General features: G+C 45.4%; 1 protein-coding gene across 4 annotated transcripts; it reads left to right on the top strand.

The window, feature by feature from the left end:
* Positions 1–9,323: 9,323 nt before the first annotated feature.
* LOC118216885 (dual specificity mitogen-activated protein kinase kinase 4-like) lies at positions 9,324–26,681 on the top strand. Of its 4 annotated transcripts, none has more exons than XM_035398477.1 (12): positions 9,324–9,786; positions 10,970–11,005; positions 17,552–17,642; positions 18,560–18,734; positions 19,313–19,432; positions 19,907–20,026; positions 20,146–20,197; positions 20,678–20,805; positions 21,632–21,709; positions 21,954–22,102; positions 22,958–23,003; positions 23,113–23,267. In XM_035398477.1, exons 1-12 carry the CDS (start codon positions 9,654–9,656, stop codon positions 23,239–23,241), a joined length of 1,257 nt encoding a protein of 418 aa, XP_035254368.1. In that variant the 5' UTR covers positions 9,324–9,653; the 3' UTR covers positions 23,242–23,267. The 4 variants fall into 4 exon arrangements, with proteins under 4 accessions (XP_035254368.1, XP_035254367.1, XP_035254370.1 ...); XM_035398476.1 differs by having other exon boundaries at positions 17,540–17,642; XM_035398479.1 differs by lacking the exon at positions 23,113–23,267 and adding an exon at positions 23,494–26,681 and having other exon boundaries at positions 9,325–9,786.
* Positions 26,682–27,009: the final 328 nt, after the last annotated feature.

Raw genomic sequence — 27,009 nt, 5'->3', positions numbered from 1 at the left:
TAAGAATGTAAAAAATGTACTTCCTGGATAGCATGGGACAATGTAGCCAGTCAGTGGATTAGTTTGCAGCCTTGCTGTTTTCAGCAGATTTCTTTCATCACGTTTTCATTATAATTTTGAATTAAATTAACTCAGTGGCCATTTTATTAGGTACACCTGTCTAGTACTGGGTAGAACCCTCTTTTGTCTCCAGAAGAGCCTCAAATTCCTTTTCCAGCGTGGATTCAACAAGGTGCTGGAAACAGACCTTAGAGATTTGGCTTATTGCTCTCTCAACCGCGTCACACAGTTGCTGCAGATTTTTCGGCCACATGTTCACGGACCCTGATCTCGGGGACTGTGCAGGCAGTCGGTGGTTGGTGTTGGCATGGCGAAGTAAGGGGCCAGTAGTAAGGAAGGAGACATGTAGTGACACAAGATTTCGAAAGATTTCACAAGAGGAATTCAAATTAAAATCTTGGCTGTTAATTGCTTCAGCTAAGCACTAAGGGGGACCAACATTAGAGTTTGTGTCCCTAATATTGCACACACTCACCACCATACTGAGATGCTGGAACCGCCATGTCTGGCACCGATGATCATACCCCAGTCAGGGTAACATAGACCATGTGTCTTGTCCATTCTTAATGTTTGGTCAAATACCTAAAACCTCACCATGTCTGCATGTTTTACACATTGAGTCCAGCTACCAGCCCCCCCCCCCCCTCCTAAACTAAAACTAAAACTAGAACTGACATTAAGCTTAATTTATGCATGCATGCAGCTGGTCGGGAGTATTTCCAGTTACTGGAATCAGGCAAGCCCAGGCCCGCCACACGCATTACTGACCGAGCCCTGGCCCTTCACACGCATTACTGACCGAGCCCTGGCCCTTCACACGCATTATTGACCGAGCCCTGGCCCGCCACACGCATTACTGACCGAGCCCTGGCCCGCCACACGCATTACTGACCGAGCCCTGGCCCTTCACACGCATTACTGACCGAGCCCTGGCCCTTCACACGCATTACTGACCGAGCCCTGGCCCGCCACACGCATTACTGACCGAGCCCTGGCCCGTCACACGCATTACTGACCGAGCCCTGGCCCGTCACACGCATTACTGACCGAGCCCTGGCCCTTCACACGCATTACTGACCGAGCCCTGGCCCTGGCCCTTCACACGCATTACTGACCGAGCCCTGGCTCGTCACATGCATTACTGACCGAGCCCTGGCCCGTCACACGCATTACTGACCGAGCCCTGGCCCTTCACACGCATTACTGACCGAGCCCTGGCCCTTCACACGCATTACTGACCGAGCCCTGGCCCGTCACACGCATTACTGACCGAGCCCTGGCTCGTCACATGCATTACTGACCGAGCCCTGGCCCGCCACACGCATTACTGACCGAGCCCTGGCCCGTCACATGCATTACTGACCGAGCCCTGGCCCGCCACACGCATTACTGACCGAGCCGTGGCCCGTCACACGCATTACTGACCGAGCCCTGGCCCGCCACACGCATTACTGACCGAGCCCTGGCCCGCCACACGCATTACTGACCGAGCCCTGGCCCGTCACACGCATTACTGACCGAGCCCTGGCCCTTCACACGCATTACTGACCGAGCCCTGGCCCGTCACACACATTACTGACCGAGCCCTGGCCCTGGCCCTTCACACGCATTACTGACCGAGCCCTGGCCCTTCACACGCATTACTGACCGAGCCCTGGCCCTTCACACGCATTACTGACCGAGCCCTGGCCCTTCACACGCATTACTGACCGGGCCGAGTCTGGCCCGTCAAAGGCAGCTGTGGGGGTGCCGTGTCTGGGCTGACGGATTCGGCATGGATCCGGGCCAGAGAAGGCCCGACTCGGCATGCCGGAACCGGGCCCACGGACTGGAATGCCGGTGGGCGGACCTGCGCCGGGCCGGAAGCGGCCGCGTGCGTTCTGCTATCTGGGAAGTTTGGGCGTTGACTGACTCCAGGCCTGCTCTGGTCGCCATGCGCAAGACGCCGTAAAGCATGAAAATAACGACTTCCTGCTCCGTTCTGACACATCTGCTCTTTCATATCTCTGGCCTCTGGCCCTCTCCCAAACATTCTGACGTTCTGTGTAAAATGTAAAAAAAAAGAAAAAAGAATGTGACCTCCGTCCTGGATGTCTTGGCCGTGATGTCACTGGCGGGATAATTAGCCTTAAATGGAGGCGGGACAGTTCACTGAGGGGAAAAATGCAATGACCTGCCATCTCTCCCCCCCCCCCCCCAAGCAAAAACACGCAGAGATGGCCACTGGGCGAGCAAAGCAAATCTAGCGCTTCATTCCTGACCTTCGTGCCCCCCCCCCCCCAACACCCCCCCCCCAACCCCTTACTGACCCAATCCGGCTTCGAACTGTGTTTACACTGGCCACTTGCTGTGTCTGGGATTCCGCACCAAAAGCTTGTTGTTTAATTTAATAGAAACACACAAAAAAGAACAAAAAAACACAGTGGGTGTCAACAGCAGGGTGCGTTGTTTTAAGAAGCGCGGGGTTGTTTAGAGAGGATCTGCTGGTGTCTAAACAGTCCTGACAGTGATGCGGACGCCATTTTCCCCCTTGAGTTTCCTCTCTTTGTACCCAGTGCACATGAGAAGGGATCGCTCTGTTTTTGCCTAAATTGAGCACAAGTACACATAAACATTTTTTTGTATGTTTATGTGTACTTGTGCTTAAATGGAGCACTTTGAACCTTGTGCTTGTAATGCAGGAACGTTTTTGTTCTGCAAAATGCAAAGGGGACTCTACCAAGGGGCTGCAGCGAGGAGCAATTGAAAGCTCTTTCTAAATGCAGAAATATAAATTAAGACGATTAAATATTTCTATTAGCGAACATAAAGTTGACAATTGCAAATGAAACTGCTCAGCGGGCAGACACAGCGGGGAATGAAGATGTATTCGTGAAGCTTTTATTGTGGATAGATAATGCTACGCAGAAATTTTCCAGCATAAGTTGGAAAGAAGCAGCTTATGACGAGGCATTTTCCAGCTGTCAAAAGCTTGATCATTCGAGCGGAGCATTAAGGAAAAGCATTAGCAGCTAAAACATGTTTCGTTTCCCCCATAATTGTCACTTTTTCCATTAGCAAAGGCGGCGGAGAGAACCATTTTCTCGTAATTCTGATTCACGGACTTGGCCGCGAACGGGGAGGAGCGGTCTCTTTGATAATAACAGCTCCTAACAGATTCCATACATCCACCGTAATACACTTAGAAACTGTCGGGAAAAGCTGCCGTTCCACTTTGAAGCCGCGCTGTCAGAAACGCTCCTTTCTTGACAGGAGTTGCACGCAAAGTTGGAATGTGAGCGATGCGTCCTGTCTGTCACAGGAACGGGCAGATGTGTTCCAGCAGCGCTAAGGGTTTGGCTGGAAGACACGCAACAGGCTTTCAGCAACTAAGGAAACACCTCACTTGCATTGGAGTTGCACCACAAACTATTCGTTTTTATTATTTTTAATATTTTTATTTTACATCTTTCATTCTTAGTTTTAATGCTTAATTGTAAGCCCCTCCCTCCCTAGGTACACCCCCGCCACTGGCCACGGTCATCACAGGCATGGTGTGGATTCAAGCTCTGGGGTGTGATGGTCTGTGATTGCGTCTGGGGTGTGTTGGTCTGTGAATGCCCCTGGGGTGTGTTGGTCTGTGAATGCTGCTGGGGTGTGTTGGTCTGTGAATGCCCCTGGGGTGTGTTGGTCTGTGAATGCCTCTGGGGTGCGTTGGTCTGTGAATGCCTCTGGGGTGTGTTGGTCTGTGAATGCCCCTGGGGTGTGTTGGTCTGTGAATGCCCCTGGGGTGTGTTGGTCTGTGAATGCTGCTGGGGTGTGTTGGTCTGTGAATGCCCCTGGGGTGTGTTGGTCTGTGAATGCCTCTGGGGTGTGTTGGTCTGTGAATGCCTCTGGGGTGTGTTGGTCTGTGAATGCCTCTGGGGTGTGTTGGTCTGTGAATGCCCCTGGGGTGTGTTGGTCTGTGAATGCCCCTGGGGTGTGCTGGTCTGTGAATTCCTCTGAGGTGTGTTGGTCTGTGAATGCCTCTGGGGTGTGTTGGTCTGTGAATGCCGTTGTATTCGCTGAAGAACTGGCCTGGTAGCCCCCAATAGGACAGGTATTCATGTTCATAAGAAGCCAGCTCCAGACACGGTTTCAGAAACATAACTGCGCTTTGCCTGAGCCTGCGTTTCATCTATAAAAACAACTGCTTTGCCTGTGTTTCATCTAAAACTGCTGCTTTGATGGAGTATTTGATCTATATTTATATATTTGGTGTTTTCTTGTATTCTCCCTGTTGCCAAGGGAAAATGCGTGTCCATTTCCACAGTTCTTCGTGCCTGAAAAGTGACTGTTGTTGAGTGCCTCACCCTTTGAAGTGCACAGCTAAAGAATGAGCTCAGTGCTACTGGCTCACTTAAAATCTAAAAGAAAGAAGTGGAGTGCCTGTGCACACATCGACAATGATGACGTACTGCTAAGTACGTAAAAAAGAGGCTATTTTTATCTGTGAGAAAGGAAACAATGTAAGATATTGCAGAAGTTAAAGACAGTAATGACATGTAAATGAGTCACGTTGATTTGTTTGTATACATACAGGGAAACAAAGACAAAGTAGTCCTTTGGCACAGTCGTGTTGCCTGAAACCCTTCCAGGAACCAGACCGGAGGGAACGAACGAAAGAGGGATGGAGAGGGATGGAGAGCACTTCGGAAGGGCTGCTGAGCTGACCTACGCTCAGTAGCTAGCTCAAAGCATCCTGCCCGCATGCCACACAGAGAAATAAAATGCAGTATTTCAGAGAGATGTACTAGGATTTCTATTTGGGGTTCATAGCTTAACCATTTTGAATGGTTTTTTGGAATGTTTTTTTTTTAACTTCTGAGCCAGTGTTCTAGAACTCAGTTACTTTCAGTCCCCAGTGGTGATTGTGACATCAGCATCAGATTATGCTCAGTTCAGAAGATGCCAATCACACATTTTGTGATATCACACCGGCTTAAAGGGTTAAAAGGGCTGTCCTGCGGTTGGTGGGATCGCTGTGGGGGGGGGGAGGAAGCAAAGTACTGGTAGCCCTGATTTCCCCGGGCGACGGGGGGCCTCGGGATCGATGTGACGAACGGGTTCCGTATTTTTCCGTTCGTACTATTCTGAGACAAAACCCCGACGCAGAGTTAATTGTTTTGTTTGGCCGCGTACCGCAGGGCCCTGTTTTTAATGGCAATCTGGGCCGCACTGACGCAGGAGCATCTTTTATTTATAACCTGTGTTTTTCCCCTCTCTCCCCGCTGGGATCGATACGGCCGAACCCCTACCTGCACGTCAGACCTCTCTCATGCTGCAGTCACAAAACCTATCAATACTGCCCAGGGGCCTGGCTGTAGTGTGCGGTCATCCCCCCGGCCCCCCCCCCCCCCCCGGCTCATTAGCTGCACCGGGCCGGCGATGGGCTCCTGCCAAATTAAAAACGCTAAATATTTCATGGTTATTTTTTGCCGCTCCTTGTTGCTACTGAGTGGTAATGATGCATTAGCGAAGCGGACAGGGGCTACATTTAGACCCATTTTAATACTGTACAGTGAAAGGGGTCCAAAATTCATTCCGTTTCTGATTAGTATGTTTGATATTCTGTTTGATATTCTTGCGCATCCCCAGTGGCTGAGTTTTGGGGCATTGGCCGGGATACGAACCCTGGCCGCCGACGTGGCAGGCGGGGAATTGCATGGGGCATTGGTGGCCCAGTGGTAGAGCCCCCGCCTGCCACGTAGGCGGCCCGGGTTCGCATCCCGGCCAATGCCCCATGCAATTCTGTAATATGTGAAAATGAAAAATTGAGAATAAAGAAAATGAAAGAAGACGGAACCTCTTCAGAGCAGTCGGAGGGAGAGTCCGGCTTCCTCTCTGGGTACTGGATGGCTTTCCAAGAAATATTTGTTTATTTGTTTGTTTATTTGATTTCAATTTAATTCAATTTTATATTTTAATGTATAAAATTTTAATTTAACTACATATTTAATTAAAATTTTAATCTAATTTGATCTGTCATTCTGTGTCCGGCTGTACCATAAATCCCATTTGAATGTAATCAGAGACCTGTGCATTTGTCCGTTGTGTTGCAGTTCCAGACACGCAGAGGCCATCCTCTCATTAAAATCTGTATGTTTTTTTTTCTGAACAGGCCCAATTCCCGACAATATCTCTTCAAAGTCCATATGCGTATGGGGATATGGTGATTTCAGGATAAAAGGATAAAAGCCTGAGTATTTTCTTAATGTCAAATCCAATCAAAAAGTATCATTTTGTAAGGTCATCCAGTGCAGGCATAATGCACAACAATAATCAAATAACCGAATGTATGCTACGCTCAAGTTTAATGTAGTTTAATGTAATGTTCCTTTTCCCCCTCATAATTTGAGATTCCCACTTTTAATCTCAGAATTCGGAATTAAAATTTTTTTTTTCCCCCACTCTTCCACCCCTAATTCATTTTATTTAGATTTTATTTAATCTATACTACATTTTTAATGTATTAGTTATTTTAATTCAATTATTAATAATATTATAATAATATTGATTTTATTTTTCATTCATTTATTTCATTCTAATGATTTATTATTGCTTCATTTAATGATTCTACTAATCATTTTATTTGTTTTAATTCATTTGAGTTATTTTGTCTTAATTATCACATTGAAATATTTTATGTATTTCTTTTTATGAATTTTTGTTATTTTGAATATTTTTTTCTAGCCCAGTGACCTGGTGAGGGGTAGGGGGTGCTTGGCCACTACCCAGAATGCATTCCTCAAACCAGGGCTCGTCACAGAACATTAACTGCCTGAGGATTCGGGCTGGGGCAGAAGACTATGCTGGATGGAGAGAACAGACGCCCTGAAACGCTCTGGTGCAAACCATAGGTCATGGCGCCATCTAGTGTGATTTTACTGACATTACTAGTCGACTGCATTCAAAGGGGAAATTTTTCAAGGCACCGTGAGCCCATCCAAGTACATGTTCATTGCTAAAGAGCCAACTGTGTTGATACTATAACTGGTCTACAGCTTCTAAAAAAATTACTTTAATTCCATTTTAATCGTGGGCTTTGTTAAAAGCCAACGTAGTCTGTGATATTGCAGCTGTTATGCATGGAGCATCTATCCATAAAACAGGGATCATCAACTCTGGCCCTCGAATTGAAATCCAGTCCTGGTTTTCTTTTCTCCTAGGTAATTAGTGCTACTGATTGGCCAGACTGTCTTCACACTTGACTCCCAGGCAAAGGGAGGGTGGAAAACCAGCAGTTCTCGGCCCTCGAGGACCGTGAGTTGCTGATCCCTGCCATAAAACATCAATTTAAGCAAAAGTTCACAATATTACACATACATATTAAATTTGGCTGCTTAACCAGGTGAATGTCATCTGTTCTTTAGCGGCTGCTTAAATATCTCCCGATTTCGGCATTTCCTGAAGAGCATCCCACTGAAGCAGACAGTGCACAGCTCCGGTCCTGGAGGGCCGATCTGCGTGCTGATTTTCGCTCCAACCAGTTACCTTAGTTGTAGTTTTCTGACAGCTCTATAAACTACGTTGGCTCACTCCTGTACTAGAGAACAGGGTACACTTGCAGTCTGCAGCTGTAGCTGTGTGCATAAACAAATGTCAGATGAAGGTATGTTTGAGGTACTTAAATAATTAAGTGCAGAAGTTGGCACAAAATCCTGAAACGGATTGGACCGTTCAGTATATAGTATTCACATTTACAAAAAGACATTTGTACATTGAAAACGTGTTTTTGTTGATATAGTTCTTTTCATATTCTGCTATGAGTAACTAATAATAATAATGCATATAAATGCATGAACCATAGGATAATTAAATCTAGAGAGAGGCATGCATTCACACTTTCATGCAAAGGCACACACATTCTGGCTCAAAGAAACACATAGGTGGAGATTCAGTCATTTTCCCTTTACCACGAATTACAAATAAATGAAAGTATTTGTCATTTTTAAATGGATTACGGTGTGTTTTCAATGGATTATTGTATAGGCTACGTCATAGACCTACTAGTTTTTTGTATGTCTGCAGATGATCTGTAGGCCAAGCTAACATTCATTTTAAAATGTAGCGTTTGTATGGGGTTATTATTTTCACAAAAATAAATAAATTAACATAACTGATGAACAAATAAATGCAGCGAATCCACAAATAAATGCAACAAATCCACAAATAAATGCATCTGTTCCACAAATAAAGATAGCTGCATTTATTTTAGAAGTTAAATGCATACTATGTAGGATTCTGTGGCTGTTGTAGACTATGTGTTTGTAAACCCCACTCACACTTCCATTGAGGACACACCATTGAGAGCTTCAAGCAAAATGCCAAAAGAAGAGATTAGGTGGTCAGAGATATTTAAAATATAATAGCAAGATGAATGATTCCATATAGATGGTAACAGTAATTAGGCAATGTTATAATTATCTTTACACCCCATAGCACATGGGAACAATGCAGTTATCTAGCAACTCAATAATCCTGCTTCCTGAAATACCCCCCTGGACATTTAGTTAGATTTGGGTAACTAGCTACTTACAGGTCCAACAGAAAACAGGCCAACTCCAAGTCGCTTTTCATCTCCTTGGCAACAGCTAATGCCACCAAAGAAAAGTAAGGTTGATGCTAGTTTTTGAACAAGCCCTGTTGGATTATTTTTTATTTTTATTTCAATTGCTTTGCTGTATCTAGGCTTCTTAGCATCTGCCATTGCAGCACACCAGCAGCAAACACTTTGTTGAAATCTGATCCCAAAACACAGGATCTGAAACCAAGTAATGACATAGATTGCCAGTGCACCGAAGAAATGCCTTAATATTATTTTATAATATTTTAAAGTAAAAAAAATCCTGCATAGTCTGCCTTTAATGTTCTTAAGGGCTGAGAGTCTGTGGTTATTGTGGTTATTTCTGTAGGAAACCCTGGAAATAGCCAAACTCTCTGTGAGGAATAGGTACGGGGCATGCTTCGCCAAGCTGTAACTTGGCAGATGGCATAGATATCTGCCATCCAAAGCCATCCTATTTAAACCTCAAGAGAACTGCTTATGAATAAAACAGGCTATATACGCTGGCTATGCATAAGACTGACCAACACTGACTGCGAAAAATATGAGCAAACTGATAAAGCAAAATGCTAGCCTACAGCATTTAAACATTCATTTGCTTTTTGGCAGGTGGCGAACGGGAATTTCCGCCAGCACCCTCTTCCCCCGCCCCCAAACCTGTAGTTTCGGTCAGCTGAGCCCTGGGTAGTGCAGTGCTGAATACTGAAGCTAGGGGTCCCGTGTCTGTTATGAAATGGTTTGAATCTGGATTGCAGCCCGGTCATATACTGCTGTGCTCAATTTGGTAGCTAGCTAGCTTGGTGTTTTTTCTTCGATTCGTGCATCTTGGGGGTTAGCTGAACCGAATAATATAATATAGTCCATATAGAAGCAGTGCAACGGAGCGCCGTGGACAGCTAGCTGACGTTAAGTAGCTAGGTGTCCTGTCTCGGAAGAGGGTAGAATTACTCTCGGTCTCTCTGACTGCATTGCAGCGCTGTGCTGCTGGTGGAATTCAAGCCCGTTAACAATGGCGACTCACAGCCCTAGCAGCAACTCAACAACCTCCTCCAGCCACAACAGCAATAGCGCAGGATCTACAGCTCTGCCACACCACCACCAATCCCAGTCTCAACACATAACGACCATGAGCAGCATGCAGGGTAAGATTCGCGAACTTGACGGCCCGCTGTCGTCGGTTTTCCTCTTTATTTAATCTGAATAGAGTCGCTAGCTAACGTTAGATACCTTACAGGATTGGCGAAGTGACCCAACTCTGCCACCGCTGCACCGTGATGCAGCTTAGTTTGCTGGGTTATCAGCTAGGCCTCTCTCAAGGAGCTTGACTTGCCAGTTTTTTGACCGCTAAGGATTTCTGTAAAAATCTCAAGAATCACGGAAGAAACATGGGTCAGAAAATGTGTTAATTCACTGACCAATGCATTTCGAAACTACACGTTTAATCATTTGCATACACGTAGCCTACCTAGCTAACCAGCTAGCTAGCTAACGTTGGCTAACTAGACAGCTAGGCAACTAGCTAGTCTACGATATTATTATTAGACTAACGGGGCCTTGTTTGTGTTTTACTGAAACAGGTAGATTGATTATGGTTAAGAATATTGCTTGGTGGCTATGCGAGTAATAAGACTAGTCTAGTAATTACACCATTCGTTTCAATCAGACAGATGTGTTCAGTCGCCTTACATTTTGAATTGCTCATCAGCTAGCCTGTAGTTTACTATCTAACGTTAGCTCAATTCAAGGCCTTGCTTAGCTATGTGCCTTACTAGATAAGTTAGCTTGTTAAGATCGCAAACCAAGAATATTAGGAGTTAAGGTATTATTTCTTGGTAGCCTTAACATATTTACAGTAATATTTAACAGAGCAACAGCTAACTGGCTATGTCAGCCTACTACTTGTGTATATAAATCGCATTTCATATCGCAAGATGGTTTGCTATCTAAACGTGAGGAAGGTTATTGCTGGCTGCCTGATGCGGCACATAAGTGGATATATGTTGCGATGTAGTGTGTTAGCTGCCTGGATGATTCCACGAAAATCTACCGAACAGATTGTTAGCCAAACGGCTATCTAATCACGTTCATAGACAAGACATCGGCTAGACTATCAATATGTTTGCGAATAACAGCGCATTGGATAGATGTGTAACTTACCTGACCCTGTACTGTACGTGCATCTTAAAGAAGATTGTTGATCAATGTCAACGTTTAGCTAACTAAGGTTTTAGGCCTCAAGATTGAAAAACGACTTAAGAGTGTTTGTCATTGGATATTAATAATGCAACATGCACACTGTAAACGTTTTATTCTATTTTTTTGCAGAAACCAACACGTGCTGGAGGTGTCAGAGCGAAACAGGTACCGTCTACTTGAATTTTAGTGTAGGAATGAATTATGGAGAAATGGACCATATTATTTTGGTTCATTTGTGTGTGCCAAATATCTGAACGATGTGTTTCCTTTGGAGCGGAAGATTCCCCGGAGCTTGTACCTCTGTATAAACAGTCCTTTTTTACATACAAATATGTGATGTATAAGAAGGCATTTGTGTTTAGGAGAGTAATGCACGTTTTTTATTGTCAATGAGGCTCATGGTTCATTATAACATAACATAACGTAATGGTGAGAACAGGCCATGTATTGTATTATGTATATTCTAGCTAAGATCTCAGTGAAGACAACATAAAGAGCACCAAGTTCAATAATCATATGGAATTGTTTTCTTGTATAACTGTTTTAATGCTATCATCAACTAGTTGTGATATAACTTACTTTTTCTTAATGGTAAAAATTGAATGAAACCTTTCACTCCAAAGTCACTCCCTGCATTGTAATCCTATTCTGTTGGCACGTGCTGTGGCGGAGACATGTTGTGTGTAGTGACTGTGAAGGACGTTGAAACCCAGTGTGCGTAAGATGATTCGTTTGAGAAGCTGGGCCTCCACGCTCACGTGTAGAACCAGGACGGCATGTTCATTTTGTGCCCTGTGGATGATGCAGCGTTGGAGAGAGGAGGCGGGGGCAGAAATGCGGGCCAGTGTAGCATAGCAGTTAGGGAGCTGGGCTTGTTCCTCCGCCACTGTGGGATGCTGCCATTGAACCCTCGTGCTCGGTACTTAAGCTAAGCCGAATTGTTTTCAGTGGATATTCAGCTGTGTGAAAATGAAAATGTATGTGAAATGTAATCAGTGTGAATTGCTCTGGATGGGGGCATTTGCTAAATTCCGAAATGTAAGCCAGCAACTTGTTCTACAGGACCATGGCTTCTGTGCACGAAACCACTGAAAGCAGTCAGAGAAGAATTATGAAAAATGTATGCTAACTACAAGAATAAGAATTAAAGCTAGTCGTAAAACGTCTTTTACCTAATTTGTCAGGTAGCCTGTGCAAGTTCTTCTGAGGGAGTATCTGTAGAGTATCTCTCATTTCAAAACTGTTTACTCATAACTGGGAGCTGAACTCCACAGGTTAATAGGAGAACACTCCGTAGAATACTGATAAACTATTAGAATTTATTCCGAAAATGTTTGAAGCACAGAGGAGAACTAAACCGCGTGCTATACGTGCACAGAATTGTAATTGTAAAAATGATATGTATAAGGGAGGGTCACATCTGTACTGGATGTGTATAAGGGAGGGTCACATCTGTACTGGATGTGTTTAAGGGAGGGTCACATCTGTACTGGATATGTATAAGGGAGGGTCACATCTGTACTGGATATGTATAAGGGAGGGTCACATCTGTACTGGATATGTATAAGGGAGGGTCACATCTGTACTGGATGTGTTTAAGGGAGAGTCACATCTGTACTGGCTGTGTTTAAGGGAGGGTCACATCTGTACTGGATGTGTTTAAGGGAGAGTCACATCTGTACTGGATGTGTTTAAGGGACGGTCACATCTGTACTGGATATGTATAAGGGAGGGTCACATCTGTACTGGCTGTGTTTAAGGGAGGGTCACATCTGTGCTGGCTGTGTTTAAGGGAGGGTCACATCTGTACTGGATATGTATAAGGGAGGGTCACATCTGTACTGGATATGTTTATGGGAGAGACACATCTGTACTGGATATGTATAAGGGAGGGTCACATCTGTACTGGCTGTGTTTAAGGGAGAGTCACATCTGTACTGGATGTGTTTAAGGGAGAGTCACATCTGTGCTGGCTGTGTTTAAGGGAGGGTCACATCTGTACTGGATATGTATAAGGGAGGGTCACATCTGTACTGGATGTGTTTAAGGGAGTGTCACATCTGTACTGGATATGTATAAGGGAGGGTCACATCTGTACTGGATGTGTTTAAGGGAGTGTCACATCTGTACTGGATATGTATAAGGGAGGGTCACATCTGTACTGGATGTGTTTAAGGGAGAGTCACATCTGTACTGGCTGTGTTTAAGGGATGGTCACATCTGTACTGGCTGTGTTTAAGGGAGGGTCACATCTGTACTGGCTGTGTTTAAGGGAGGGTCACATCTGTACTGGATATGTATAAGGGAGGGTCACATCTGTACTGGATATGTGTAAGGGAGGGTCACATCTGTACTGGATGTGTTTAAGGGAGAGACATCTGTAAAGGGTGTATTTATGGGAGAGACACATCTGTACTGGATGTGTTTAAGGGAAAGTCACATCTGTACTGGATATGTATAAGGGAGGGTCATATCTGTACTGGATATGTATAAGGGAGGGTCACATCTGTACTGGATATGTGTAAGGGAGAGACATATCTGTACTGGATATGTTTATGGGAGAGTCACATCTGTACTGGATGTGTTTAAGGGAGTGTCACATCTGTACTGGATGTGTTTAAGGGAGTGTCACATCTGTACTGGCTGTGTTTAAGGGAGGGTCACATCTGTACTGGATGTGTTTAAGGGAGAGTCACATCTGTGCTGGCTGTGTTTAAGGGAGGGTCACATCTGTGCTGGCTGTGTTTAAGGGACGGTCACATCTGTGCTGGCTGTGTTTAAGGGAGGGTCACATCTGTACTGGATGTGTTTAAGGGAGAGTCACATCTGTACTGGCTGTGTTTAAGGGATGGTCACATCTGTACTGGATGTGTTTAAGGGAGGGTCACATCTGTACTGGATGTGTTTAAGGGACGGTCACATCTGTACTGGATATGTATAAGGGAGGGTCACATCTGTACTGGATGTGTATAAGGGAGGGTCACATCTGTGCTGGATGTGTTTAAGGGAGAGTCACATCTGTACTGGATATGTATAAGGGAGGGTCACATCTGTACTGGCTGTGTTTAAGGGAGGGTCACATCTGTAATGGATATGTATAAGGGAGGGTCACATCTGTACTGGATGTGTTTAAGGGACGGTCACATCTGTACTCGATGTGTTTAAGGGAGAGACATATCTGTACTGCATATGTGTAAGGGAGAGTCACATCTGTACTGGATGTGTTTAAGGGAGTGTCATATCTGCTATGCTCTTGGGTAGGATTTGATAGATCATTGTGTGTCCAAGACAAAAGTGGATTTGTGATCAAAAAATTGGATTTAAAAACATTTGCTAGCAATCGTGTGCAGCATTGTTGATTAATTTGTCACCACTGCATTCTGTGTGTTTAAAACATGAATGTGACAGCTGCACTTCGATTTCATGATAATGTTATTTTACTTACAGACATCAACAGAGATGGTTGAAAAGGAACACATTGTACATTGAAAACACTGTAATGTCAAATGTGTGGCTGATCAAATGGTTGAACAATAGAAAGATGTAGGCTATTGTTTTTTTTTTTTGCTAATGCTGTCATTCTAATTTGCGGAAATTATCGTGAGCATAATTGGTGAAATGAATGGCGATGTCATCAGTTTTTTTTAAACATTGTGCCACTTGAAACGTCTCTGTTAAAACCTACCTCTAAGATTGATTTGTATTATTTGCTCAGTTGCTCTCCGTGCCGTTATGTGTTCATTATTTGTGCAGGTTTAGGTGAGAATCGTCTTCCTCCTAAGTGAGCGTTTGAGACTTCGCCCAAGAGATGTTTATTTTTTCAGGCATTGTTATTCCTGGCCGAATAGAACTCCCAGCCCTGTGTCCTTTAGCTCAGACTCAGCGCCCAATCAGAAGACTTCTTTGCTGATTGCCGTCTGACTGCGTCATTGGCGGATGGAGGTGACCTTGAATGTTGGCTGGTCATCAAAGGACCGGTATATTGCTGAAGCGATCATGGGGGTCACGTCATGAATGGCCTGCCGATGTGTGGCGTTTCCGAGCAAGAGGATTTTGGTTCCGTGCAAAGAAAATTACTCGATGTCTAAATGATGAAAAACGTATGAGAAACGATGAGCTGTGGGAGTGGTCCTGGGTGACAGTTGTGCCACGGTGTGTCCACTGGGAACTGGACTTACAGACGGTTCATTTGCAGCTGCAGTGTCATTTTTAGGATATTCCCTCCACCTTGACCATGGAGCTTGGGGGAACCGATGGCCAAAGAAAGACTGTACACGAAATAACTCTCACGTCAACATGACAACAACTTCTAAAAAAAAAATAAAAAAAAAAGACCCAAAAAAAAAACCCATTTAATTCTCAAATTGAGTGAGGTTTCTGGTCAGCTCACCATCTTGTCGGTGCAGCCGTTACTTATGTTTTACTCCGCTGACGGTAAGAAGGTGAGGTATGGGAGGTTGGCGTGTTCCGGAACACTCTAAGCTCCAGGTGTTCCGGAACGTTCCTCATCTCTCGAGCGCCAGAGTTCCGGCCTGTAAAGCTCTGTGTGCGGGACGGCCTGTTTGGAGCAGGTCACGGCTACCGTTCAGTCCAGTGTGCGTTTTGGTTCTCTCTCTTCAGGCACCATCTTTAAAAATGTTTGTTTCTCTGTTCTCATTGCGGGCCGTGGAATGAAGAGACTTAATTGACAATTTTTCTTCCCCTTTTTTTCGTTGGCTCCCATCGCCCCCCCCCACCTTCTTGACTTCGTGTGGACCCATGGTGAGAACCCCCCACGCCCCCCCCCCCCCCCCCCCCCCCCCCCACGTCCGTCGAGTGGGGACGCTGGCGTCATACCAGTTTTGCTGTATTTATTTATTGTGGATACTTGCATGTTGTTATTCTTTATATTTCTTCTCCCCAACCTCCCACCACCAAGCTGTTTTTGGTTCTGCCTGGGTCATACCATTCTTAACTTATTTTGACGCCTCTGTGTAGCGATCCTTAAAGGGCACTGAGAATCACCCTCTGAAAAACTGAAACCCAGGGATAGTGTTTGTTTGCCCATCTAAGGATTTATCAGCTATCATCATAAGGACCTTTACTTGGAAGCCCCTGATGATGCACAACTATACACCTTACCTGGGTGTAGGCTAAATCTGAAATGCCTTTTGAGAATTAAAGTAATGATCCTCGGTGGGCTGAAGTTTCTTGTCACCAAATAAAGCAGGGATCTTAAAGGGAATGGCTATTTTGATGTGATTGCTAATCAAAAGTCACATGTTAATTTAATGGCTCGACTCTCAATGCCCTTTAATGCCAGTTTAGTTTTATTTCTTTTTTTTACTTCTGTGGTTTTTAGAGTTTGGCCTACATTGTTTTGAAACTTTTTCTTTTTGTGAGCATCACGTACTGTCATTTTTTAAATTTTTTTTTAGAAATGCTCTGTTTTATTGCTGTAAAACATTTGATGCCTGATTGACAGCCTCCTACTGCCTTTTTAAATGTGGTTAATGGTTCTCATCCATCGCCCTCTGATAGGCTAAAGAGGGCACTCATCTGCGAAAGGGTGTGCTTGCGTATTGTGAATGCTAACCGTTCCCATTCATCCGTGATTTGAGTGCTGTTGTTCCCCAGCGTGCTTTTCCTTTCCTTTTTTTTTTCCCTTTTCAGGTTTGTTTTGGGTTGTTTGGATTCTTTCGGGGTTAGATTGCTTCTGCCTTGTCCAGACTTTGGTGGGACAGGATAATCTCTGTGTTTCATGTAGCTTATGTGACAGTCTCAGAGCCAATGCATGCACGCGGTCGATGCTAATGGCGGCGTTGTTGCCATGGTATCGCGTCTCTGCACCCCTGCCGAGCTTTAACTGGCACGCGCGCGCCATGTCATCGCTCTGGAAAATTGGACATTATTCTCAGAAACACTTTTCAAATAAAGAAAATGTGTGGCGTGTGCTGTTCAGATGCGCGTGCTTCGGTTTGCAGACGTAGGCCTGCATAGTTAGAACAGCATCGCTAGAGGAAATGGTACCTGTTATATCTCCACCTTTACGGCGAGCTGGTAAACATTAGTCAGCTTAGACCTTATTATGATCAGAGCTGCAGATTTTAATTGGCGTGTCCGTGTTCACTTTAACGGAGTGAAGGTTACTTGTACATCATTTTAAACTGTGTTAAACCGTGTTTGGATCAGTTCATGTGGAACAGGTTAAAAAATAATCCTGTTATTAAAAATAAGAATCCACATGTTAAAAAATAATTATGTGCATAAATGAATAGGAGGAGATGGAGAAGTCTTAAATTCTCGTGGCTTGTCCTGCCCCAGCTCCTGTTCAGAGATGTTCAGACATGCTGAAATCATTCTCCACTGGTTTAACTAGATTTACAAAACAACTCTGCAGGCAGTTGAGATCGCATTAATGTGTGCATGAATGACCAGCCAGACATACATACTGTAAACCGGTTTGAAAGATAGAGAAGTAGTAGAAAGAAGTTGCCTGGCGTTGTAGTTGTCTGTTCATTTTGACACCAGTTTCCAGTTGTCTTTTCTATCCTCCAGTTGTGTTCTCATTTACACATTTTTATGTATGATATGGTATAAATATGGTGTGCGTGCGAGCATGTGTGTTATGGTCCATACCAGTAAAAGGCAGTGGTTCTCCAGTCTCTATGATCTGATCTGAGCTAACTTAATTCTGTCTCTCTCTCTCCTCTGTCACAGGCAAACGCAAAGCACTGAAGTTAAATTTCGCTAATCCCCCGATCAAACCCACCGCCAGATTCACACTCAACACAGCGGGTCCTCCCTTCCAGAATCCGCACATGTGAGTGGAGCTCCGTGCCGTCCGTCTCTGAGCGCAGTGTCGCACTTTTATGACATCACAGTAGCGATCAGCCGTGTGGCTCCCTCCCTGCGCAGTGTCGCAGTTTTATGACATCACAGTAGCGATCAGCCGTGTGGCTCCTGCCCTGTACTGCTTCTGCCCTTTTATTACATCACAATAGCGATCAGCCATGTGGCTCCCACCCTGCACAGTGTCGCAGTTTTATGACATCACAGTAGCAATCAGCCGCGTGGCTCCTGCCCTGCACGGTGACGCCCTTTTATGACATCACAATAGCGATCAGCCGGGTGGCTCCCACCCTGTACAGTGTCTGCCTTTTCTGACATCACAATAGCCTGGAGCTGCTGTGTGCTCTTAGCTTCCTCTAACATCAGAGCAGCCGCAATGAGGAAATGAGCCCTTCCAAAGAAACGCCACTTTCTGAATTGTTATGCTTTGAAGACTGCAAGCTAGTTTTCTGATCTTTTGGGAGGAAGTAGTTAACCGAGATTCACTTAATTGAGGAGTGTTAAGGAGTTGCATTTTAAATTGTGTTTTAGTTTAAAAAACGATTTGCGAACATTCAATAATCATTACATAACATTACATTATAGGCATTTAGCAGACGCTCTTATCCAGAGCGACGTACAACAAGTGCATAGGTTTCATGATGTAGAGGCGCAAAAGAAACACTAGAGTGAAGTAAGGATCGTAGTGCCAGAAGTGACCACATCGATCAGGACTCCAACCCTGTAGAGTAAGCTTGTTCAGCAAGCAAGAATCCTACCAAGTACAAACTAGCACTGGAATCACACCTAATCATACAAAAACAATCCTATTTCCAATCAATTTCCAAGTTGATTCTGAGTAGAGAATGGGGGGAGTGACTTCCTGTTCCTCCACTCTGCCCGCTCCAGAGAGAGGCTGCGCACGCACAGCATCGAGTCGTCGGGGAAGCTGAAGATCTCGCCAGAGCAGCACTGCGACTTCACGGCCGAGGACCTGAAGGACCTGGGCGAGATCGGGCGGGGCGCCTACGGCTCCGTCAACAAGATGGTGCACAAGCCCAGCGGCCAGATCATGGCTGTCAAGGTGATGCTTGTTCCGGCTCCCCTCTTCCTGTCGTCTCTCTGTTCCCCTCTTCCTGTCGTCTCTCTGTTCCCCTCTTCCTGTCGTCTCTCTGTTCCCCTCTCCCGTCGTCTCTCTGTTCCCCTCTCCCGTCGTCTCTCTGTTCCCCTCTCCCGTCTGTGACCATCACGTCTGTCTGTGATCATCCTCTCCCGTCTGTGATCATTACTTCATGTGATCATCACCTCTGTCTGTGATCATCCTCTCCCGTCTGTGATCATTACTTCATGTGATCATCTGACTCTAACGAATGGTCATGTGCCAGCCACCGCAGATCAGGTTGGGATCTGTTAGACTCTAACATACGGTCATGTGACATCACAGCAGATCAGGTTGGGATCTGTTAGACTCTAACGTACGGTCACCTGTTTGTCACAGCGGATTCGGTTGGGATTTCTGTTCGACTCAAACGTATGGTCATGTGACATCACAGCAGATCAGGTTGGGATCTGTTAGACTCTTAACGTGTGGTCATGTGACATCACAGCAGATCAGGTTGGGATCTGTTAGACTCTTAACGTGCGGTCACTTCTCGGTCACAGCGGATCCGGTCGACGGTGGATGAGAAGGAGCAGAAGCAGCTGCTGATGGACCTGGACGTGGTGATGAGGAGCAGCGACTGCCCGTACATCGTCCAGTTCTACGGCGCTCTCTTCCGGGAGGTGAGCTAAACCGAGACTGGACCGCAGACATCATAACGCCGGCGTCTTTGGAATGAAACCTTGGGTTGATCCCACGCCAAGTCATGACTACGTTACACGTACATATTCTTTGTTATATATTTGTTGACAATTTGGCTGGTAATGCAAAAAAAAGAGAGATGAAACGCTGCACTCCGTCCAGTTTGGCGTGGGTTTGCGTGTTATGTGTTCTGCCCAGCCGTGTGACTGCTCTGCAGGTAAATGCATTGGATAGCACGGCATCTCAGTATTTAATGAAGAGCCCACGTCTGCTGTTTATCATCAGCAGCTTTTAGCCTCAGCTGGGGCTAACCTGTCGTATCTCTGCCGGCAGTGTCTGTGATCTAAATCGTGTACGGAAAATAATCCGTCCGTATAAATCGATGTGAATCACCCTTGATCGTAATTTATGAATGAGTTTTGATCAGTTCTTTTTTCTCTCTCTCTCTTTTTCAGGGAGACTGTTGGATTTGCATGGAGCTCATGTCTACCTCGTTTGACAAATTCTACAAATATGTATATTGTGCATTAGACGACGTGATTCCCGAGGAAATACTAGGCAAAATAACGTTAGCTGTGAGTTGGAACTTTAATTTACCCGTTGAGTTTGCTAGACCTGCATGACAAACATTTGTTTGCAGTTTTGTGATGTCATAGGCCTGATTTCCCCCTCATCTGTTTTCTTCGTCTTCCAGACTGTGAAAGCACTTAACCACTTAAAAGAAAACTTGAAAATAATTCACAGAGGTAAGGCTTGTCCCTCTCCTGCCTGAATATTGCTTGATTTTCGTTTTTCCGTTTTTAGTCAATCTTTCAAGATTCTTTGCTAGATATTCGACGTTGAAGGTGTTCAAAATACAGAATGAGTACGTCTGACGTTGAGTACGTCTGACTCGCTTCCAAGTTTTGTTTTGTGTTTGTCTTCAGGGTTTGCAAACAAAGCCTTCTGCCTCCTAAAAAAACACAGACAACACCGTTTGATATTGTGCAGTGCATTCTGGGAAATCTGAATGCATTCACATTCGGCCTGTAGTTCCTGTCTGCATATTTATTCTCTCTTCTGCTTTTTCTCTGAAGTTTTGTTATCCTTAGGTATGTTCTGCCTCTACAGTTATTTAACCCAAACCCCTGCTTTGATCAGACCTGTGCTTGCGCGCACCGTCAGAGTGGACGATTGCTTTAAATGCGCGAGTGCCTCTGATATGGGTCATTATTCGCCTCTTGCAGACATCAAGCCATCCAACATCCTCCTGGACAGGAAGGGCAACATTAAGCTCTGTGACTTCGGCATTAGCGGGCAGCTCGTAGACTCCATCGCCAAGACCCGAGACGCCGGGTGTCGGCCCTACATGGCGGTAAGTGACCGCGGCGCAGTCCCGCTGGGGATCATCCCGCTGGATCGTCCCGCTGGGGAGCGTCCTGCTGGATCGTCCCGCTGGGGATTGTCCCGCTGGATCGTCCCGCTGGATTGTCCTGTTGGATCATCCTGCTGGGGATTGTCCCGCTGGATCATCCCGCTGGGGATCATCCGGCTGGGGACTGTCCCGCTGGGGATCATCCCGCTGGATCGTATGTGGATGAGGAGAAGCAGGAGAGATCAGAGCTCCTTCTCGCTTGGTTATCAGTGAAGGTCCAATGTGCCTTTTTCATGTTCTGGCTAAGACGTCGTTCAAAATGCCCCATAAGAGGTTCCCCCAGCTGTGTTAATGGAGGCTATTTTATCACTTTCACTTACAGTAGACACACGGGCCAAGCAATCCATGTATTTTTTTTAGGGACAGATGGTTATTGACGATTAGATGATTACTGTTGTTGGGAGCAGTGCTGGACTGAAGCATTCCACCAGCGAACTGGCGGCCCCTACTGGTGGAATGATTAAAATGTGTGTCCATTAAAGGAAATCTAGGGAACGGACTGCGCTTTTCAGTTTTGTGTACGTCCGAGCTTGATCAATGCTGCTGTGCTGTCATTTAACCCTTTGAAGAGTAGGTTTCTTGGGAATGTTTTTTATTTATTTTTTATTCTAAGTCGGTGTTCTAGAACTCCACTGCTCTCAGTGACATCAGCATTAGAATGTTCAGCTAGGAGCACTCTAACCACATATCTGTGACCTCACAGCTTTTGAAGGCCCAGGTTGTGCGGATGAGGCTGAAATGCCGTCTGTCGTGTTCTCTCTTTCAGCCGGAGAGAATAGACCCCAGCGCCTCCCGGCAGGGCTACGACGTGCGGTCCGACGTGTGGAGCCTGGGGATCACGCTGGTGAGTCCGGAGCCTTCCGCCCCTCCAGGCGTTTCATGCCCCGCCATTTTAAACACCTTACAGGTCCGAAGGCCCATTTAAGACTTTCAGCGTACAAATGAATTTACCTCGCAAGACGTCGTGACTGTGACCGGCTGACTCAGGCTTCCGAGCGCACGCGCCGCGAGGGCAGAAGGGCGCGGTCTGCGTGGATTCGTTTTTTTGTGCTGCCGAACGCCTTCACCTTTGTCTCGTTGTGCTGCAGTACGAGCTGGCCACGGGCCGGTTCCCCTACCCAAAGTGGAACAGCGTCTTCGACCAGCTGACGCAGGTGGTGAAGGGCGACCCGCCCCAGCTCAGCAACTCGGAAGACCGGCAGTTCTCCCCGAAATTCATCGCCTTCGTCAACCTGTGGTGAGAACTTAAACCACAACGCTAATTTAGCCACGAGCTGCGTGGAGCAGTCTGACAGCCTTCAGAATTAAGCGTTTTTACTGTTACTGCAGTTGTGTGTTGAGTGTCAGGATGAAGTCTTTTTAACAGCCAATGGGTGATTTGAGATTAGAGCAGCGCTACTGAACTCCAGGTCCTGTGGTCCTGTGGGCTGCAGAGTTGAAAATGACGGTTGAAGATTAGCCATGCTGGCTAAACTGGCACATTCACAGAAATGTTTATTAATGTGCACTGTCCCTGTAAAAATAAACTGAATAAAGTAAAGAGTCTGCTGGTATTTGCTCCAACCATGCACTACACCTCCAGATTTCACTAATGAGGTTACTTCCTGCAGCAAAGAGGTAAAGTAGTCGGTGAAGTCTGGTGGTGTAGTGCTTGGTTGGAGCAAATACCTGTAGAGACTGAGGCCCACCGGACCTGGAGTTGAGTAGTGCTGGATTTGAGTTTTTCCCAGGGCTACATGAAGCTACGTTAGTTTTTATTTGGCAGGATTGTTTTTGTCTGATTCTGATTAGGCAAATGTGATTTCAGTGCTAGTTTGTACTTGGCAGGATTGTTTGTTTGTTTGCTGAACAGGTTACCCTACAGGATTGGAGTCCTGATCTGTGTGGTCACGTCTGGCACTACGATCTTTACTTCACTCTAGTGTGTTTCTTTTGCACCTCCGCACCTTGAACTGTTGCACTTGTTGTACGTCGCTCTGGATAAGAGCGTCTGCTAAATGCCTGTAATGTAATGTAATGTAATACATGAGGCTGTGTTGTGGTGCAGAATATTTTGGCTACATTAATTTTATGTACCTTTTCGCCCCCCTAGCCTTACAAAGGATGAGTCGAAAAGGCCAAAGTACAAAGAGCTTCTGGTAAGCATTTGCCCTTATTGCTTATCACTTTTTTTTTTTTTTTTTGAAAATGTAATAGTTTTTCCACCACGTGTGGGATTTCCTTCCGTGGACAAAAGTTATTTCGCAGAAACACGCGTTCATACTGATGTACGAGGAGCGCTGGGTTGTTTTTATTTTCGCAGAAACACGCGTTCATACTGATGTACGAGGCGCGCTGGGTTGTTTTTATTTTCGCAGAAACACGCGTTCATACTGATGTACGAGGCGTGCTGGGTTGTTTTTATTTTTGCAGAAACAAACGTTCATACTGATGTACGAGGAGCGCTGGGTTGTTTTTATTTTTGCAGAAACTTGTTCATACTGATGTACGAGGCATGCTGGGTTGTTTTTATTTTTGCAGAAACGCGTTCATACTGATGTACGAGGCGCGCTGGGTTGTTTTTATTTTTGCAGAAACACGCGTTCATACTGATGTACGAGGAGCGCTGGGTTGTTTTTATTTTCGCAGAAACACGCGTTCATACTGATGTACGAGGAGCGCTCGGTGGACGTGGCCAGCTACGTCTGCAGAATCCTGGATCAGATGCCCACCTCCCCCAGCTCACCCATGTACGTGGACTGACCCTCCCCAGAGGAGGCGCAGAGGCGGACGGGCCGGGGAGCGAAAGAAAAGGAAAAAAAAAGAAAAAGAAAAAAAAAGATGCAAAAAAACAAACTACGGTATAAAAATCTGCTTTTGTCGAATGCCGCAGCGTTTGACGTTAAGTAAAACCCACTGGTGCAGTCGATGGCCTTCGTGTGTAAGCACCATTTTAAAACCCTCGGAGATGACACTCGAAACGATTTTGACTCGGTAACGTGTGTGTAATTGTCAGTAAAAGAGCTCATCGCAGATGGCGCCTTGTTTCACGGGCGGCGGGGCGCTACGTGCGCGGTAATCCCGGCCATCTTGGTTTCCGTTTGTGTTGGCTGTGCTTCCCCGCTGGCCGTGCGGTCTTTTTGGCACACGGCTAGCTGAGAGGACATCGGAGCGGTGCCGGCTGTGTGGCCCGCAAACGGAAAACGTTGGGCTGCCAGTCTAGTGCTGAAAGGGGCTGCAATAGAAAACGAATGGAAAAATTTGGCTGGATTTATTCAATTAAAAAAAAAAAAAAGAATCTGTTTGAGTTTATCTCCCTGACCTTTGTGTAGTTTGCTAGCCATACCTGTCTCCTGATGGCTCAAGGACAGACGTGCCTAGCTGGCTCATAGATTAACTGTGTTTTAGATTTTAAAATTTTTTTTTTTTGCAATTCATCACAAATGATGCTAAATAAGAGTAATGCGTGTGTAATGGTAAAACTGATTTTAGAACTGTGTTCACAAAGGCCGTTTCACCGGTGGGTTTTGTTTGACTTTAAGAGAAGAAAAAGTACCCAAACCCCCCACCCCCCCCCCCCCCCCCCAACACCCCACTCCCACCCCCTGTCTGCCCGACACCTTGTGCAATAAGATCGGTGTTCATTTCAATCATGTCTGTATATTGGCATCTACACAAGTACTCTCTCTCTCTCTCTCTGTCTCTCTCGTGCACATACGTAACAGTCGCACACTAGTAAACTGATCATGCCGTGGTCTTGGCTCATGTTGATGACCTCATTCATCTCTTACGTGAACACAGTGTAGTGATGAAAATCTGGAAATATATTTATAGTATTAAATCACTTGTGGAGTATCATTTCTTTTTTGTTTTTTGTTTTGTTTTTGGAGACGTGTCAATCAGCATATGATATTAGAACCGTATTTTGTGGACAGTCCCGCCTCCACCGTCTCTGTATGACTGTTGAGCAGTGTGTGTGTGTGTGTGTGCGCGTGCACACGCGTGCGTGCATTGGTGTGTATATATATGTGTGTGTGTTTGTGTGTGTCGGCACAAAGGAAAATTAGTTGGTGGACAGGAGTGAATTTTACCCAGCATGCACAAGTCTAATCGAGGTTGTTCGTGTGCCTTGCTGTTGCAGTGGATCTGCTGATAGTGAAGACAATAGAAGAGAGAGGGAAAGTTTCACTAGACATTGATTTAGACACGTGTCCACATGTACGAGAGCTTTCACTGTTTACGTATGGCCAATACACGTGCGTAGAGAAGCGCGGAAATGTAAACTTGCGTCACGCACTTGCACGCGCCCACAGACTTGCTATCTCCAGGCACTGCGAACTTCACACACTATGTAAATACGTGCAACCATTTTGCCCCTTCAGAAATCATGAAATGTATGGCTTTCCTTAATGGGGGGGGGTGGAGGGGGGGAGAAAAAAAATGTAAAAAAAAGGAAAAATATTTTATACATTACCTTTACACCACAAGTGGAAAGAGCCCTTTGTTCTGGGTCCTGGGGGGGTGCGTCCCCCCCCCCCCCCAAGTCCAGTCCTCAGTGGTTTGCCCCACTGTTGGCATCGGCGGAATGTTGACCTGTCGTCAGGTGTAATGTGGAGCCGTGCTTTGCCGCGTGCCGTTTGAGTAAGGATGTTAGTTCACCGTGGCCAGGTAAGAACCTGCCGCTCCAAAGCCATGCCGCCGCTGCCGCCGTTAGCCTGGGACTTCCGGTTGTGGTTCTGGGTGACCTGCTTGTGTACCTGCCGATTTCGGGGTCCTCCTGACTTTTTAGTGAATCTAGCTGTCGCTTGATCGATGTGGGCTTGCTATCGAGTAGCGCTAACTTTGTCAGCTGACGTCTCACTTTGTGAAGTGCTCACCATCCAAACTGCAGAAAAATTAGAAGGTCTGTTTTCCCCCCCACGATGCACCACAATTTGCAGTCTCCCGAAAGCTGAAACTTCCTGTTAAATAACGGATTCGGTGCACACAGCAGGTCACAGTGACCCCGAAACGGTCCGCAGGGTCGTTTGAACCGTTAGGTTAATAAACCGACCGCGTTACTACGGGCAACCCTTTCATTATTCTTTAATGTTTTTATTTGGTACTCAAATGAGTGTAAATGTCAACCAGTTTTTAAAAACCATGACTAAAATGGTTTTGGGGGGGGGGGGGGTGGGCGGGGGGTGGTGGTTGGTGGGGGAAGAGAAAGAACAAATATTAAGAATTGTGAATAATGCTGTATAATAAAAATCTTTATCACTGTCAACGTATGTTCAAAACTGTGTGTCACCATTATCCTGGCTTGAAATAGTCTTCACGTTATGAACACTTAAAAAAGCGTGCACTTTTTTCTGTTGGGACATGAAAGACGATTAAAACAATGGAAATTGTCTCTTGGCAGATAAAAAAAATTATGGAGGAAAGAGTGTAAAATGTCCATTTATTAGCATATTAATATTAGATTATAAAAAAATATTAAGGGTGAGGAATTTACTACGTTGGTGTATCTAAGGATTTAAAGAAATGTATAATGTTCGCACAACTGTGAAAATAAAACTGTACATTGTGAAACTGGGTTGTATCCTGTACTATAGAAAATGTATAAGAAATATAAAACACAGAAAAAAAAAAACTTGTGCAGGGATATCGCCTTATGTGTCAGTGAATAGGAGCGTACTTAATCTAACATCTGGCTTTAAAGAGCTCCTGGCTTTTTTTTTCTATCCTATCTACTGGTTTGACTTCATATATTTAAGACATCGATGGAATCTAAGTGTTCATGTAGTAATGATTATAGTCTGTGCCTGCAGGTCAGATGAAATAAAATTAGAATGTGATGGTGCTGTGGCCTTGTCGTTCTTCTGGAAAGAAATGTGTTGTGGCCAATCTTCCATTAACAAAAAGAAAATGCCAAAAAAAAAACAAAAAAAAACCGCCTTGACTAGATCTGGCTGTTAACGCCAGTAGTCTTGGGTCTGAACAACCTTGGGTGTTCAGAAATGTCTCTGTGGACATTGTCAACTGGGCCTGTGTTGATGAAGAGTATGTGTGCTGTAGGGGTCATCCCTGATCCCCTAACCTTCAGTCATTGTGAGGTAAAATGAAACCAATCCTAGGAATCCTGTTCATGGATTATTTGTGAATACAGTCCGTGGCCTTTGATTG

This window comes from Anguilla anguilla, chromosome 17, assembly GCF_013347855.1.
Source record: "Anguilla anguilla isolate fAngAng1 chromosome 17, fAngAng1.pri, whole genome shotgun sequence".
NCBI classification, from domain to species: Eukaryota; Metazoa; Chordata; class Actinopteri; order Anguilliformes; family Anguillidae; genus Anguilla; species Anguilla anguilla.
This window is presented reverse-complemented; position numbering and strand designations above follow the sequence as displayed.

Excerpts from the sequence above, each read along its gene's own strand:
- LOC118216885 (XM_035398476.1), top strand. The coding sequence starts at position 9,654 with ATGGCGACTCACAGCCCTAGCAGCAACTCAACAACCTCCTCCAGCCAC. Across the intron at positions 11,006-17,539 it reads GAGGTGTCAGAGCGAAACAG|GCAAACGCAAAGCACTGAAG; the intron begins GTACCGTCTACT and ends CCTCTGTCACAG. Across the intron at positions 22,103-22,957 it reads ATCGCCTTCGTCAACCTGTG|CCTTACAAAGGATGAGTCGA; the intron begins GTGAGAACTTAA and ends TCGCCCCCCTAG.